Source organism: Dermochelys coriacea, chromosome 7 (assembly GCF_009764565.3).
Source record: "Dermochelys coriacea isolate rDerCor1 chromosome 7, rDerCor1.pri.v4, whole genome shotgun sequence".
NCBI lineage: Eukaryota > Metazoa > Chordata > Testudines > Dermochelyidae > Dermochelys > Dermochelys coriacea.
The window spans coordinates 122,695,886-122,714,496 of NC_050074.1; the positions used below are offsets into that span (position 1 = coordinate 122,695,886).

The following is an 18,611-nucleotide window of genomic DNA, read 5'->3' on the forward strand; positions in this document are numbered from 1 at the left end:
CTTTACAGGTCTGTCTTTGCATTTTTCCCAACATTGTTTGATGACACAACATGGATTTTGGGAAAAAAAAATGTTACAAATTGCTACATAATGTATTGCTGTGGAAGAGATGAGCCTATCCAGTGGAAATAAATTACAGTTCAGAAATCAGTAAATTAGACTATTTGAGATTAGATTAAATTAATTTACAGAACTGTACATTTGTTTTCTTGTATATTTCCTATGTGAAAGAGTATTAATATACCTTGGGACATCCAGATCAGAGACTGACCATATTGCAAACCAAAGCGAAGTCCCTATTATATGCTTATACTTGTTCAGGTAGAACCAAACCTTAGTACCACTTTTACAGAGTGTGTCTTTTTATACACTCACTTTCAGATGTGACACAGGCATGTAGAAAAGTTTCTTCTAAAAATAGCATGTTAGTTTTTACTAATCATATGCTTGCTTATTACAAGATTGTTTGTTTGTCTTAATGTGTGCTCTTTATTATGCCTATGCAATACTGCATCCTATAGCATTTGATCTATTATCTTGCCTACAGTGTATTTCAAGCTGCAGTGATCCACTGCAGAAGAGTGGGAGTTCACAGAGCTGCCAATTCCTCATGGAAAGCAATCCATATTAACAAAGCTCAACTGGATACACAGCACTACATTTTTGGTGCTCCTTTCAATTCTTTATTACTAAGATCATGGAAAAATAAAGACATCTTTATGTTTAATGCCACATAAGAGAGTCTACAACCCTGGTTTACAGCACAAGTTATAGTACTATAACGTTGTTTTGAAAGCTATTTTGTAAACACAACTGAACCCAGTCTACTCTGAGATTTGAGAAGTTAGCACCTTTCCAACAAGATCCATGTTTAAATACCATTTTTGCTAGAAAGGTGCTATTGGGTTTCAATCTCAGTGTAGACAAGTATTCCTATGTTCCTGCTGTTTATCTCCTGAGGAGTAAAGTTCAGGAGATGAACACTGAAGAAATTAATGAGAAAATATACTTCCTAATCTCAAAGACAAAAGAGTATTTCCTCATCACCTGGGCCTGTAATCTCATTAGATCACACAAATTAAGCAGGGTCAGGCCAGGGTTACTGCTTGGATGGAGGACCTCCAGGAAAACCCACAGTGCTAGAGAAAGCGATGTTGGCAATTCAGTAGGTGGCGCTCTTCCCTAAATTAATACTGAACAATTGTGCTGTGATCCTGGAGGTGCAGACTTTCAAACATAAAAAATGAGTTTTTGATCAGCTATCAAACATCCCCGGCACTTCTTGCAAGGAAAAAAATGCATTAGCTAGAGTGTCCTGGCCAAATGTCAATTCCAGTCATTACATTTTGCCTACCAATGTTTTCCCATCTGTTTCAACTGGACACAAAATTCTTCTTCGCTGCCTGCCCAAATAATACTGGCTGCATTTCTGTTGCAATTTTCAACAGATGATCCTTTTTGAGATGTAGGAGCCTATTATCCACACTGTACAGAAGGTTAAAATTGAGGCTCGGAGCAATTGAATGAGTTGCTCAAGGTTAGCAACTTAGCAAGAGAGTCAGGAAGAGAGGCCTGGCGGCCTGGCTCCATACCTTAAGAAGAAGACTAACATAACGATTTAAGTTTAGATATGAAGAGGAAGGAGTAAGGAGACAGATATCATGATACACATATATCTAGTCGTGTGCCTGACCTGTAAAACGAGAACGAAGTAGTCAACAGGCTTGTTTCTCTGGTAGAGGTAGTATTCTGGGGCTTTCTTGTTCTTCTCATCATATTTCAGCTCCTGGATGACATTGGGATGTTTTAACAGCCTTAAGAGGATCTTCTCTGACATCTGGGATGGGCCAAATGCTTCTACTTCTAGAAACACAAGACATAACTTGGCATTATACCTTACGTGCAAGGGGATGAATTGGCATTAGTTGTTAAGAAACATGGAAGTAGAGGCATATGTTACAGAATTGGAGTTTTCCTGTCTTTTGAGCCTCTTAGGGTACGTCTACACAGGGATAATAGATCCATGGCACGACTGCAGCTGACCCAGGTCAGCTGACTTGGATCAGGCTTTGGGGCTAAAAATTGCTGTGTGGACACTTGGGCTCTGGAATGGGCCACCCTCAGCCCGAGCCCAAACATCTACACAGCAATTTTCCAGCCTGAAGCCTGAGCCCAAGTCAGCTGACCTGGGCCAGCCACAGGTTTTTATCCCTGTGTATACGTACCCTGTGGCAGAGTTTCACGGGAAAACAAGACCTACTGCAGTTCCCAGATATTACAAATGTATTTGCCCTCCTTGAGTTAATAACATACATTTCAGATAACTGAGAATGATCTCCCCAACATGAAGGGAAAAGGAAGAGGAATTTGCCCAGCTGAGAGCTCAGAAAGTCATAGTTGTTTGGGTTTGCTCATGGACTGTGAAGGGAAGGGGTTTACAATTGGGGTCCCGAGGACCTTTCAGTTTGGTTTTGAAATGATGTTAACGTGGATTCATTATTTATTGCATTTGTTTCTAAAGGTCTCTGATTGTTCATAGACCTAGAAAATAACTATATATAGGCCCACTGCGTAAACCCAAAGAAGAAATAAAGGAAAGGTGCCACAGCCCACATGGGGACAGCAGCTCAAAGTGAGAGGCAGAGTGCAGGCAAATTCACACCAGTGGGATTAATGCATAGCACACAGAACACACCTTATAATCTCTTGCTCTTACTGTTCAACCTTCCGAAGGAGAGCTATTTGAAGCGAAAAAAGCCCAGCTTTTGGTGGGATGGATTAGGCCAGGGACACTCAAGAAGTAGACATGCAAATTACCAATACTTGCTAACGCTGGTTTCAGATCAGGACTTTGGAGATACAGGACTGTCTGCAGATCCTGGTCTGCATTTAGAACAGTCCAACCAAACTGTAATATCTGACATAAATAGCATTGCTTCCACAGCCAGACTTAGATTCAAATTATAAAATCATTTTACATTTCCTAAACAAGCACAGAAACAGCACCACCAAATTAAGTCAATAAAAATCTGTCAAGACGGTGTTTGGGAACTTCCATCGAACTTCGTGCACATAAATGAACAAAGTATTATTTGTTATTAAAGCCGCGTCTTCCTGTTGAACTGTTTTCTTTCACTGGAAGCAGCAATGGTGAAAGGTGCTGACTGAAAGGCCTGCACATGGAAAGCCACTGCCTACACACCAAACAGGTAGAGCATGAGCAATAGCAGGTCAAGTTCACACACGCTGCTGCAAATGGGTCTTATCTCTGATGCAGAGAGACCAACTCTATGATGAAAAGAAAATCCAGTCGCTGTAGCCTACGCAATCCACGGGCTCTCTGCAAAGACTGCCCAGAGGGGGATCAACCATCATGGTGATTTGGGAATGCAGACATCTGCTCACTAAAAACTGGACTGAAGCCACCAATTCATGCTCCAGAGGCCAAAAAGAAATCAATTTTAAAAATACAATTCCACAACCTGTTCAATTTGCAAAGAAAGATTTTCATTTGGAGTCAAAGCTTCATGGAACAAGTTACACTTTCCCCTGAAGTCCAGGATCTCTTCCCAGATGAGCCACCAAAGGGGAATTATAGTCAGCAGTCCATTGAACTGGCCAGTTGGCACAGAGTCCTCATTAGTTTGTTCCCTGAACTCTCCCTAGTGGGGTGTACTTGCTAGTCATTAACCTGACTGACTCTACACATGCAGTGTGGCACTTGCATTCAACCTTACCTTTCAGACCAATTTAAAGTTACTGGTCCACCCCTGGTAAATGTCTCAGAGGGTTCATGCCGACACTGAACACAGGAGAGGAGAGAATTTAAAAAGAAAACACAAAATACACAAAAGTGGCATTATTTGTCACCCCGTCGTCCAGCCTCCCTCCCTGCCAGTACTGCCCACCGGCCTCGCCAGCCTCTAATGACAATCTATCTCTCTGGCACTTGTGTGATTGCAAGCTGCAATAAGCCTTACTTGCCTGTTGCCAGGAAACGGTGCATTGCCAGGAGGAGCTGTGGTGATATTTTAACCTTCATCTCACTGTCTGTCTGTTTGAAGGCAGAGAAGTCCTGCTTCCTGTCCCGATGTGCTACTTTCTTTTTCGTCTTGTTATCAGCTGGGGAAGGGAGGGTGGGAAAAGGAAGGAAGCAAAATCTGTTAGAACAGGATCCAATATGAACTGGACTGAATGTAGTTATCTGAGGCCTTGTCTACACTACAGGGAAAAGTTGATCTAAGCTATGCAATTTGAGTTACGCAAATAGCATACTTCAAGTCGATGTAGCTTAGATCTACTTACTGCGGGGTCCACACTATGCAATGACGATGGGAGACGCTCTCCCGTCGACTCCCCTTACTCCTCTTGATCTGGTGGAGTACAGGAGTTGATGGGAGAGCAATCTGTGGTTGATTTAGTGGGTCTTCACCAGACCCACTAAATTGACCGTTGATGCATCGATCACCGTGCGTCAATCCCCTGGTAAGTGAAGACAAGCCCCAAGACAATCCAAACTGCAACAGCCATCTAGAATAACAAACAGGACAGAGAGACTGCCCTACAATATACTCAAAGCCAATTATATGAGTGATAAAGCTTTAATTATACTACAGAATTAATCTTGCATTTGCTCCACAGGGTGTGGCCTCAGGCAGCTGCCCAGAATCTCACCGATTTCAGTGGGATGAAGGAGTCTGCCTGTGAAATTTGGATTGGAGGACCATGGCCTGTATTGTTAGACCTAGTGGAAAGTCTTGTTCTCAACAGTTTTACTAATGATAAACAGAGAAATCATTTCAGTATCTGTAGCAGTCACTTTCGTTCTTCTATGCACATTATAGGAATACCTTGCAAATACTCAGGTTATTTAACTGCAGACTGAGCTATTTAATGCAACTGATAAGCATTAAAGAACCACCATGGTATGCTATCCCCCAATGGTACAGATCATTATATCTATTTTCTATGTATTATAAAATATTTCACACATGCTATATTAAAAGGTTGTGAAGTCAAGCACTCAAAAAAGTTAGTCTTAATTCTAGTATTTCCTATCTGTGCAAATTTCATTTGGCCTCCTTGTCCATATGTATTATGATACAGTTTTTCGTTACATAATCACATCAATTCTTGGGCTTCTCATCTCAGTCTCAGTCTCCTCGGGTTCTTCCCTTCCAAGCTCCTTATCTGATTTGTCTCTTCCCCTTGCCCTGGCCTCCAGTCTTAACCCCCTCTCAAACTGCTGGTCCCAACTGCTCCCAGACCCAATCTCCCTCTCCTGTCTCCTTATCCCACTCTTTGCCCAGCCAATGCCAGTTCTCCCCCTATACCTCGGCTCTTCGCCAGATCTTTCTCTCCCCCAAACCCCATTGGTTCTCAGTCCCAATCTCTGCCAACCTACTGGTTCCAAGAACCCCCACCTCATTTCCTCCCAGCTCCTGTCCCCTTGCCTAGTCATTTCCTGGCCTTCCCCGGCATGCTCCCAGAGCCACTCTCCCTTTCCCCCTAACCTCCTGGCTATGTCTACACCCCAGTCTCAGGCTATGTCTACACTACCGCGGTAAGTCGACCTACGCTACGCAACTCCACCTACGTGAATAACGTAGCTGGAGTCGACGTACCTTAGGCTGAGTTACCGCAGGGTCTAAACCACAGGGGGTCGACGGGAGAAACTCTCCCATCGACTTACCTTACTCTTCTCGTTGCGGGTAGAGTACAGGGGTTGACTGGAGAGCCATCTGCTGTCGATTTGGCGGGTGTTCACTAGACTCTCTAAATCAACCGCCGGTGGATCAATCTCAGAGCGTCGATCCCGGCTGTAGTGTAGACCTGCTATCAGTTCCTTCTCCCCCAGTGGCTCCTTTTTCCATTCTACTTTCTCCTCCCTCCCTCTACCTCTTCTTCCCTGAGCATTTGAATCAGATGTTTCCTTCTCAACACTGCACAGGCTCCTCCACACTACCAGGCCTCACTGACAGCACAGCAAAGACAGACCCCCTGCTCTCAATTCAGGTGCAAATGCCCCAGGCTGAAGCATGACCAAAGCAGATAGAATCTTTGGGAGTCTACTGAGCATATGCAAACTGCAATTTTTCAAAGGCTTACAACTTAGCCAAATTTGGACAGATTTTCATGGGAATGGCAAAAAGCCCATCCCTGACACAAAGCCCACCCCTACTGGCAAATTTCATGTCCCTGTTCCAAAGCATGAGTGTTTCAAACAAGAAGTTGCTAGAAATTTTTAATATGGGCAAAATGAATTTTTGCTTAGTCTGGTTCTTGGAAATAGCTGAGCCATGTTGACTGAAAAAATGTGAGCCTGACGCAGAGACCCAGCAAGGAAAATTTCAGCCCAGTTATAAGTAAGTGAAACCAGATGGATGATGGGAAGCATCAGGTAACCTTAATTGTAGGCAGTGCCATGAGTCTTGTCTACAAAACTACACACACAGAGTGATGTTTCCCATACAAGAAACTTGACTAGAGTTCAGGTTGCATAAGAGTTAATTTCCACCCCGTTACAACATAATCACTAAACATTAAGGAAACCAGCAGTTAAGACAACATTAACATTAAACCCCACAAAATGTATAGGCTTTACCTCCTACTCACAGTTCATATACCATGCACAAACCACTTGTACTTTCCATCACTACACTGATATGGAGTGAATACTAAATAATATAAATACAAAATACTGGTGGAATGGATTCTAGTGCTTCATAATGAACCAACAGGTCCCCTGGATGCTTTGTATTAATTTACAGCAGATGGTTTTGGATGGCCACAGCATCTTCCAGGAGAGTTCTCTACTATTTGTATTATACTGCATAAACTTACGTTAAACTTTTCAAGGAAGAAAAATTTCACATGGACTTATGTTCACCAGATCTATTTTATCAGCCTACAAAGACCATGAAATACAGGGCCTAATTTTCTGGCCCCTTTCATAGCATTAATACAGTCAACCCCTTTTTATTTTCGGTATAAAATATAGAATAATACAAATTATTTCTCTTTATAAAAAAGCAAAAGAGTTATACCAAAAAGCATAAACAGTACCTTCTACCTCTGGGAGCACCCCACTATCGTCAAAGAGGCAGGTATGAAACATCCAAAGGGAGGATGTTTTTGCAGGGTAAATGAAATCATAAGATCCTACTGTAAAGCAGTAAGCCACAATCCCATTGAATGGACAATTAGAAGAGTTGATAGTAATGAGAGTTCCATCACATAGATGGTGACAGAATTCTACATGTATTATAACACTGCTCTTATATTGGTTCTTTTCACCAGTAGGTCTCAAAGCACTTACAAAGGAGATCAGTAATATTATCCCCATTTTACAGGATGGAGAAACCGAGGCACAAAGCAGGGGGCATGCATGACTTGCACAAGGCCACTCAGGAGGCAAGAGCCAGGAATAGAACCCAGGTCTCCTGAGTCCCAGTCCAAAGCTCTATCCACTAGGCCATACTGCCACCTTATAAAACACACTTAAGGTAAGACTATTATGTCTTAAAGGACTGCCATACAGGAACTTCTGGGCACCTGAATACTGGTAAGATACTGACAAACTGAAAGTGGTTCAGAGAATAACATACTATTAGGAAGCTGAAGAGATGGACTTAGGAAAGATTCACTTAATATTTACAGAAGAGGAAAAGAACTGTGAACCAAAGGATATCTGAATAGCATAGGGGTATTTCAAATAATTATTTGTATTGCGATGCTGCTTATGGGCCCCAATGTGCTAAGCCCTACACAAACACACAGTAAGAGACAGTGCCTGCCACCAACCAACTTAAAGAAGAGTTAAGACAGATAAAGGACGGGAGAAAAGAAGTACTGTATTTGTAACCCAGTTGTACATGTGGAAAATGGGCAGAGGGAGAGATTAGATAACTGGCCCACAGTGAGACAGGAAGTCTGACGGAGCTGGGAAGGGACCCCAGATTTCCGGGGTCTCAGTCTAGGGCTCTAACCATGACACCTTCCTTCTTCTCAAAATATATTAACATTAAGGAGGGAAAGGAATTGTTTTAAGTGGTGCAGAGAGAAATAATTAGGGGCTGAGTAATCACAGTGCTCTGAAGGAAAGTACCTCATCACTACTGTGTCCCTACCAATTCACTGGCAGTGACCAACTCTAAAGAGAAATCATCCAACTTTCCTCTACGAAAGAATGGGAGTGGTACTGAGAGCTCCCAAGAGTGATGTGGATATTAATCAAGCAGAAACATAGAGATCTCGACAGGCGCAATAAGGACACAGAATAGGATTGTTTGAGGTGGGGAAACGATAACTGAAGAAAACTGAAGTTTTGTTCACATAAACCGTTGGGATTGAAGGGTTCCACAAAAAAAACTGTCCTGTCTCAGCTAGAGGGTCATGCACAGAGGGGGCCATATTGCAGAAATGAAAATGATGTCAGCCAGCATGTGGATTTGTGTGAAAATTTGAGTTTCTAGATCTTAAGTAATATGTCATCACCTCTCCCAAAACAAATTAGCTAGACCGAGAACAGAGATTGGAAGAAGTCTTTGATGTTTAAAGAAAAAGCACAAAATACTTCTACTCACTGTACAAATCAGTTTCATCTAGAATCTCAGACTTGATGATTTCCTCAATCACATCTTCTAACGTGACAATTCCCAGGACTTCATAAAAAGGGTCCCCTTCCCCTTCATTGTTGACTCGCTGTACTATTGCCAGATGAGATTTGCCTGCAGGGAGACAGATTAACAATTATGACTTTAGACTCAGAGATTAGAAATGGAATTATGAGCAAAGGATAAAAATAGACACTCATAAGAAACAGTGTTTCACACATTCTAGAACAGAGCAACATAGTCCAGTAGATGCTTAAAGGGATACTCTCTGCTAGAAGAAAAAATACATCAGATTTCCATTATGAAAATGCCGTTCCTATTGCTGTCACAAATTGCCTCTAAGATTACCAGAGCTGAACAGTTAGACATATTGAACATTCCTCCCAGTTTCGCAAAAAGAAAAGGAGTACTTGTGGCACCTTAGAGACTAACAAATTTAATTTGAGCATAAGTTTTCATGAAGTGAGCTGTAGCTCACGAAAGCTTATGCTCAAATAAATTTGTTAGTCTCTAAGGTGCCACAAGTACTCATTTTCTTTTTGTGAATACAGACTAACACGGCTGCTACTCTGAATCCTCCCAGTTTGTTTACCCTATGCATTTGTCAGCACTTGGTGTTAAGTCCATTTCACTGTTTTGTTGATGGTCAGCTTCACTTCCTGTCTTGTACACCAGCACCAGGACATCACACCCCTGCACTGCTTTGCACAGAGCTCCCATGCATGCATTTCCTCACACTCTGTAATATCAGCAACAAAGCTGAAACTGAAGTAGCAGCAGGCAGGTGTGTGCACAGATGTGGGGGAGAAGAGGTAGGTCCAATTGTGTTTGGTGGCGGTGGTCTGTCTCTGCCTTCTTCTCCCCCCACCACCAAACAAGAGATTGGCAAGCAAGTAGACAAGCCTATAACATTATAATTTTTTTTAAGATGTAAGGGATACTATTTAAAAGGGAGTTCTTTTCAGAAAACAGAGTATTTTGAAATTAAAAAGAATTCAGGTTGACGTAAAAGTTCATCAAATTACAGTAAAGCTGAAACTTGACATGCTAGTAGCAATGAAGCTCCCTCCGATGTCATCAGTGGCTGTGCTTATTTCACAGTGCACTAACAATTCTTAAAATCTTCTTTGCCACCTACTGTATCATTTTGTTTCATAGAACATGATAATGCCATGGACAAAGAATGAAAGAAACACATTTGATAGCCAATTTCTATAGCCATCATTGAAACTCACTTAACAGTAAAGTTATGTAGAAAAATGCCTCAGTCTCTAGGATCAAAGAGTTTGCCAAGACACAACCAACCAACCAGACCAGATCTACATGCTGAAGCACAGGTATAGTGGTCTCAAAGTATGTAGTCTATTATGAACTGGGCAATATTATGTTGCATCTCCTTTGTTGGTCTCCAGCATGGCATCTAAGCCACCCACTCTGAGATCCATGGAACATAACCAAAATAGTCCAACTTTTGTTTCCTTTGCTCAGACCCCTTTATAGGCAATAATGTCTGGATGCATGAAGATTTGGATTATTAGACTAACAGGCATTCAAACTATTCCAACCCAGGCTCACTCATGCTCAAAGAATGAAAATATCTTGAACAAATTAGACCAGAGAGGAAAACTTATCAACGACTGATATAAACATTGCATCAGGTCAAGTCAATTCACTTCGGTAAGATTTTCACATCTGCTTTCCCAGGGACCCAACATAAGCAGTTAAAAACAATTCTTGGTGAATGCTGTCTGTCGAAAGTTAAATTCTTTTGCTATTCCCAGCTTGTAATCATTTAAAAGGAATTTTCCAAAGCAAGGTCTAATATTAGACTCAAAATGAAGTTTCCATTCCACTTAGGCGATATTCTCACCAAACTAACTACTGCATAATCTGATTGTCTTGGAGCTACTCGTTTAGATGCAGATGGACATACTTTAAATACCAGCTCCACAGAACCAATGAGTCTTATCTTGAAGGGACCTTATTCAAGAGTGAGTTATTAGAATGATTATTTGCAATTTAAAAGAGCAACATGCTTAGTGAGCTGAAAGTCTCACTGATCTCTCTTTACCAGCATTTCTTTCTTTGTGTCCCTAGTGAGATTTACCGATCTCTCAACCTCTCTCAATTTCTCAGTAGACACCATTTAAAGCTACTGGGCTTTGTTCCCCACAACTGAGATAACATTAGCTAGATACAATGCTGTCCATGCAATAACTCTCTTGATGTTAGCCTGAAGATCTGGAGGTAACATCAAGGCAAGCTCCAGAAGTCAAGACATTTATTTTCAAACTAGAAGGCACCACCACTCTTTTCAATGAGCTGTTGATTTCTATCACATCCCAGAATGGATAGAAATGAGCATGCAGTCATTTAGATGTTAATACAACAGAATAATAGTTCTAGATATTAATAAACAGAAGAAAGTATGCTCAGCTCTATACAAGACAGAGGACAACAAGGTCCCTTTCCCAAACAATTCACAATCTATTGAATTGCTTCAGCTCTAGATTATATAAACACAGTTTTTTACTCCATATCTATTGTCCTTTCAGAATAAGGCAGAATTGGTTTATCTAATTTTACATTTCAAACAGAAAATAAGAATCATTTACTAAATGTGAGGTCACAGTGTTAGAGACACATCAGCCAAGCCATTTGCCTCCACTAAACATTTCAAAGTGTAGAACATTCTCCATGACAGAATCCACTTCATCTTTGTATTTGTGGCATCCCTGTTATTTTGGTGGAAGATGCTTAATGTTGGAAGGTGAGCTATTCCACCAACCATCCGTATTTACGCAACTTTCTTTAAGGTTCCTTCCCCATGCTGAACTCTAGGGTACAGATGTGGGGATCTGCAAGAAAAACCCCCTAAGCTTATTTTTACCAGCTTAGGTTAAAACTTCCGCAAGGTACAAACTATTTTACCTTTTGCCCTTGGACTTTATTGCTGCCACCACCAAGCGTCTAACAAATATTTAACAGGGAAAGAGCCTGCTTGGAAACATCTTTCCCCCCCAAAAAATCCTCCCAAACCCTACACCCCTTTTCCTGGGGAAGGCTTGATAAAAATCCTCACCAGTTTGCATAGGTGAACACAGACCCAAACCCTTGGATCTTAAGAACAATGAAAAAGCAATCAGGTTCTTAAAAGAAGAATTTTAATTGAAGAAAAAGTAAAAGAATCACCTCTGTAAAATCAGGATGGTAAATACCTTACAGGATAATCAGATTCAAAACACAGAGAATCCCCTCTAGGCAAAACCTTAAGTTACAAAAAGATACAAAAACAGGAATATACATTCCATTCAGCACAACTTATTTTATCAGCCATTTAAACAAAACAGAATCTAACGCAATCTAACTAGATTGCTTATTAGCCCTTTACAGGAGTTCTGATCTGCATTCCTGCTCTAGTCCCGGCAAAAGCAACACACACAGAGAACCCTCTGTTCCCCCCATCCAAGCTTTTGAAAGTATCTTGTCTCCTCATTGGTCATTTTGGTCAGATGCCAGCGAGGTTATCTTAACTTCTTAACCCTTTACAGGTAAAAGGGTTTTTCCTCTGGCCAGGAGGGATTTAAAGGTGTTTACCCTTCCCTTTATATTTATGACATGAACTATGAAGGATTTTTTTTTAAAACGGGGTTGTGCCCTTTTTCACTTCTTTATGATGCAGAAAGAAAGTCAGAGGGTTTTTTGTTTTTTTTCCAGGTTTATATTTTGGCTTGTTACCTCACAAATATCAATTTATGTCAAGACTGCTCTTCTCTGGCTTTGCTGGAAGACTTTTTGGCAGGTCATGTTATTGAGAGAGCCAATCCTTTTGTTGAAGGGATGGGTTGTGGAGAATAAATCTCTAGGATATACACACTTTATCGATAATGTTAGTCAGTCATTGAAGTAAAATAGATGTTAATAAAATATACACCCCTTGCCCCACATTTTTTATAATTTTATTTTTTAAAATAGTTTGAATAAAAGTCCCATCTCGTCTCATCTGGCCAGCTTGCACACTCGACTCCTGTGGTATTGTCATTTCACTGGGTTCCCCAGTCATCAGTCTTTCAGCCTAGACAGCAATTAGCAGGGGGAAAAAGGCTAAGAGGAAAACCGCATGCCTTTCAGGCCTTCTTTATACATCATAAAGATGCATTATAAGGCACAAAACCAGGTTTTTCTTCCCTTGCAGGCCACCTTTAACAGACCTTCCAGATTTATTAAGCAGAACCAAGCTCCACCTTTATTAAAAGATTACATATATTAAGCAACCAATTTTTGGTCAAATCCTTTAGTGATAATTTAAAAACAGGTTTCACTGCATCTTTTGAAGCTAAAACTAAAATATATACACGGAACAAACAGCTGAGTAGTGATGTAACTCACAGAAACACCTAACCAAACAGACAATCCATAATGATTGGTTAGCATTTTAGGTACAGAACAAAATTTAAAAAGAAATATAGAACAAATATATATGGTATTCTCTTACCTCATTTAGACACCTCAAATGTGCCTTTTGCCATGATAAATAGCAGCCACGCATCTACTACTTCAGCCTCTTTTTACCTGCCCACTTTAAGTGTCAGTCCGGTGAGATGCTGATTCTGTCAATGCTGCTGAACTGCATAATGGCCCAGACTGCTTGAGAGAGGTGTGATCTAAGCAGCTACTGGGAGACAGGAACTCCTGAGTTCTAACCTCAGCTTTACGGACTCTCTCTGTGGTCTCAGAAAAGTAGTTTCATATCTCTGCCTCAGTTTCTCCACTATAAAATGGCGGTAACAGTACAACTCACAATCTTGCTCCAAGAGCCAACCTTTGTACTGAACTCTGAAGATAAAATGTGTTAACTGATAATTAGGACTAGAAGGAATGGGCTTAAATCTGTAGCAAGGGAGATTTAGGTTAGATACTGGGAAAAGCCTTCTAACTATAAGTATAGTTAAGCTTTGGAATAGGCTTCCAAGTGAGGCTGTGGAATCCCCAACACTGGAGGTTTTTAAGAACAAGATGGACAAACCCTGGTCACAGATGGTCTATGTTTGTATGGTCCTACCTTAGCATAGTTGGACTGGACTTGATGACTTCACAAAGTTCCTTCCCCTACATTTCTATGATTCTAATTATTCAAATTATCTTTAGGGGTAACAATAGCTTCTAAGAGAGAATTTTGTTAAGAGCAAATCTAATTTAATTCTATTGTTCAAGAACTTTCAATACTTTGCTCTCTAGGTAGCATACCAGCATAGTTAGGATTTTGCTCTATGTCATAACTTTTGCCCTCAGTATAATAAAAAGTATTTTAAAATCCTGAAGGCCCCTAGCTGAAATCTCAGTATGTCAGTGAATGTTCTATACACAATCTTTGTTAAATATGAGCGGATACCTTGAAGTTTTCAAAGGGAAGTATTCCAAAAAGAACGAAAGGGAGATCAGGGTTAGAAATTATATTTGAAATACAGAACATACCTGGCCATTCTATTTCTGATTTGGGATCTCCATATTTTACGTTTGGGAATATAAATGTGTGTTAGGTTTTCAATACACAAAGATGATATACTGATCTGGATTGACATACTACACTTTTGTAGGTGACTAAATGCAACAGCAGAATGCCATTATTAACCTCAGCAGCACCACAATGTTCAACAGTACTATGCGGCAGCTGCTATTTATACACCACCACAAATAAAACAACTTTAAAAAAGACAGATGTCAGGAAATAATTGAGCCACAAAGAAGAACACTCACACTTCATTCTGGGCGCTTTTAACTGGGAAGGGATAGAATGAGTATGAGCTGTCAAAGGATAAACTTGTGTTATGGAAACTCCTGTATCTCTGGAAGTGCAGGGTTTGCTAACTTTGCATCTAGAAGTGCTTTACTTAAGTTCCACAGAGCAGAAGATCTGGTTTGGCCATTTTATTAAAGCCTTTTAATTCAGCATTATTAAAAAATAAGGGACAACATAAGACTTGCTATACTGAGTCAGAACACCACTCCAACAAATCTAGACTGGCCAAGACAGTAGCCAACCATCAAGTATTTCAAATGAAAGCAATCCATCAATAGACAATTATATAATAGCATGACTATATGCAGGAAGCTTCTTCCTAATCCTATGCCGTAAGTGCTTGATGATTGTCTTAAAGCTTGAGGGTTTGATCTCTTTTACATCAGATAAGATGTATAAATGAATGGGGAAGATTTTCTAAAGCATAAATGACAGGCACCAAACTCTCCTTGACTTTCAGCAGGAGTTTGGCGGCTAACAAGTATTTGTGCCTTTGAAAATCTTCCCTGGCATCTTTAAGATATGATGATTTAATTCTTGTTTGAATCCTAAACTTTCAGTAATATCTTGTGGCAGTGAGTTTCACAGGTTAATTGTGCACTGGATAAAAATTGCTTTAATCAGTTTGAAGGTTTGTTGTATAACTTCAAGTGAGTTAAAATGTTGGTTCACAGATTCTATGCATCCGATGAAGTGAGCTGTAGCTCACGAAAGCTTATGCTCTAATAAATTTGTTAGTCTCTAAGGTGCCACAAGTACTCCTTTTCTTTATGTCCAGAAGGGATCATTGTGACCATCTAGTTACAGGTCATAGCATTTTCCCCAAATAATTCCTGTTTATCTTTACTTATGTATTCAATTACATCCAAGAAAGAATTATTTAAACTGCTTTCCCTACATTACTTTTCTGCTACATGGTGGGTGAGCATTAACACTCTTCTGCTTTTTGAAATCTACACCCTTGTTGTTTGCTTTTGCATTTCACCCACTTTGAACAGGGAGACAGAACTATCTGTTGCACTTTCTAATTATTCTTTGTTTCACTATCTGGTTTGCATGTTCTAGCAAAACTCTGTTTGGATTCAAAACACTGCACGAGAATATTAAAAGGTTTTTATTTAAACAAATTCAAAGGTTCAATAGATGCTTCCCTTTCCCTCACTCCAATCCTACCTCCCCCAACCAGAACAAAAAACACTTTATAAAATCTAAATTTGGGAATGAAAACTAGTTGCCAGTGACCCTTTAACATCCGCAGTAAAATCACCCAGAATATGTAAAGAAATGACTGAGAATCAGATTGCTAGCACAACGCAGATACTGATTCTTAGTATTTTATTACATACAGCTTTACAGCTTCAAAATCCTGTACAAATACTTATTAGACAAACACATCAGCTTTTTCCTCACATTCAAAATGCCGTATTACAATAACTTCCTAGTATTAAACCTCCCACTCCTACAATCAGATCTTTCTGATCTAGTGGGATAACACCAAGACAGGGAAAAATTAAACTGAGTTTCAGGAAAAAACTTCCCAACAGTGAGTTGTATTAGTAGCGTAATGGCTTCCCAGGGGAAGTGGTGAAAGTTCAGTTGCTGAGACTTTTAGAACTAGATTGGACAAAGCCATAGATTAAAGAGTATCCTGTATCTATCAAAAAATCCTGTATTGGCTCTAAGCAGATGGAATACAATGGATGATCTAATAAGTATTTTCCATCTTTAACTTCTAATATTCTTTCATTCAGTGCACACACATACTCGAACTCAACTGCTGTAGCCTACAATTCAATTTGCTTTTGTATGAAGCTGGTATCCCTGGTGAGGAGGCATTCTGCCAGTTGCCCTTGAAGTAAGAACATCGTTAGAGGCAGCTGCCACTTGCTGCAGTTTAGAAGGTAACTTAGCAAGCATGTCTCAGTCAAAAAAAGGTGCCATGGCCCCACCCACAAAGTAACGTGCAAGTCAGCAAAATCTACAGGAGAAAAGGTAATTCAGAACCGAGCCCTGCTGTCAGAAATGGAGTCTTAAGGAGGGATCCAGAGAATAGAGGGAACGCTTGGGAGTCTCAAGATCAGAAGACTCTTACCACACATAGGGGACAGTGTCAGTGAAGGTCCAAAGCCAAGAAATGGAAGACATTAATCAGGGAACACTAAGGACATCACGGCATGAAAAATGACCCTCTGTTTGGCCCATATGTACCACTGCTGGCCACTGGTCAGTCGGGCCACCTTTAACTCATCATGGATCTTGGGCTGACTGTGATTCTAAGACTGATTAGTAGCCCTGGTTGATTTAAAGCTTGCTCAACTGAATGGGTTACAGTCAGCACTTGCCAGCACAGCTGACATCTATCTGGTAAACTTGTACAGCTGCCTCTCAAAGTTGTCCCCAATATCTTAGAGAATGTATCCACTGGATCATGCTGTAAGAGATGATGAGATTGGAAACAACACAGAACAAGGCTCAAAGAGCATGTTACCTGAAAAGCAAAATACTCTACACAAACTGTGAGGAGCCAACTTGGCAAGACTGCTGAAAGGGAGGGACACTTTTCTGTGGGGCATGTAAAGTTATCAGAGCACTGACTGCTTCAACACAGAGACAGGTTAGGAATTTAAAATGCCAGGGAAATACTTCAGAAGAATTAAGCAAACTAAAGCAGAGAGAAGGGGTTGCAATTTTAATAAGGGAAAATATTGAGTCTGGGAGAGAGACCTATCAGTATTTTGGCTAACTCAAAAGAAAAAAATTCAGATAAAATTTAAGGACAAACAAACATACAGCATTAAAGTTATTCTTGGTCATAGTTCATCCAGGACAATTTAAGACAGTATTATTATTATTTAGACGGTTCTGATTCCCCCACCCTACATGCCCCAATTTCCTATGGTAAAGTGGATTTTTTAAAGAGACTCCTAAAACAGACTTCATTTCCATACAGATTTCCCCCTCTACTTGTCAGTAAATAAAAATTTATTTGTCCCTTGGTGTCTAATGAAGTTTTTAAAACACCATGCTAATTTTATTATTTCCTTGTTTATTACGTAAGACAGTCCTCACTGATGTCAACATCTCTGTGGGACCAGTAGCAGCCATTAACTAGCAGAGATGTAACCAGCAGAGGGAGCACAAAACACTAGGTTTTGCTAGGCTAATACAAAGATGCGGTAGGTATTCTCTGAATAAAATATTTCATTCTCCAGGGCTGCCACTTTTCAAGGGAGACATGGCAAGGAAGCTGGATCAGGGAGGAAGGAAGGGAGACAATTTTCTGAGAGCAGGGCCTTTTTCTGGATCCTTGTCCATTCCTGCACACGGGCAACGATCCTCTGGGAAGCATCCACTGACTCCTTAGAGCAGTGGGTATTCTCCAGGATTCCCCATTCAGTGTCCCCCTCTTTATCACTGGTTTGCCCCTGTGACCTGCTCCTCCACACCCCCTCTTTGGTACCCTGTAATTGCTGATTTCTGGAGCTTGTGGCAGCCCCCTCACCTCAGGCTTTTCATTGCTTTTGGGCTCCTCCCACCGAGCCCCCCTGTTATCACATAGTTCTGGTGAAGGTACCATGCTAAGTCCAATTTGAAAAAATAAAAGCAAAAAGGTCAGGAGATGTTTCTGAGAAACAAAAATCAAAGCCTGTGATGCTGAAGAATTCTAATTGCCTACATACTGAGGTAGCTCATATGTCAAGCTGAAGAAAGCAAGCATTCTGTGGCTATTTAAAAGCCAAAATCACAGCATAACCTACACTTAATCCTACTTGGCCCACTTCCTAGGGTAAGTACAATTTAACTTGGGGCGCTTCTAGATCCCAGCATCCACAATGCCGCTGGATTTTAAATCCCTATAAAGGTAAAGCACTAGAGGCAGCAACAGCAACATGCTTAGACTTTAGGAAGAGGTTAACTGAGGACATGGTGCTTATATAAGAATGTAAATAGTGCTGAAAGCAATGCATCAACTCAAAAGAAAGGCCAGCCAGCCTCTCTGGAGAGTGGGTGGTGGAGGTACGAAAGGGAAGTGGGGGTTTGGTATATTTCCTTTTTATTATCTTCTCTTGCACTTTACTTTTTGTCCATTAAGCACATTCATTTATAAAAATGACTTTTAACATAAGTGCTTTTGCGTTCCTAAGATCTTAGATCATTAACATTCAGTTTTAATGATCTAATTGACTTTTTGCCAT

The 18,611-nt window shown here is 40.5% G+C and overlaps 1 protein-coding gene across 2 annotated transcripts in view; it reads right to left on the bottom strand.

Annotated features, from left to right (window-relative positions):
• The window catches only part of CNNM2 (cyclin and CBS domain divalent metal cation transport mediator 2), a 198,655-nt gene that overhangs the window by 21,206 nt on the left and 158,838 nt on the right, over nt 1–18,611 (bottom strand). For both annotated transcript variants that reach the window (XM_038408503.2, XM_038408502.2), the window contains exons 2-4: nt 8,586–8,729; nt 3,985–4,122; nt 1,694–1,863 (exon numbers count right to left, since the gene is read on the bottom strand). In XM_038408503.2, coding sequence (XP_038264431.1) covers nt 1,694–1,863; nt 3,985–4,122; nt 8,586–8,729 — 452 coding nt within the window. The remainder of the gene's footprint in view (nt 1–1,693; nt 1,864–3,984; nt 4,123–8,585; nt 8,730–18,611) is intronic.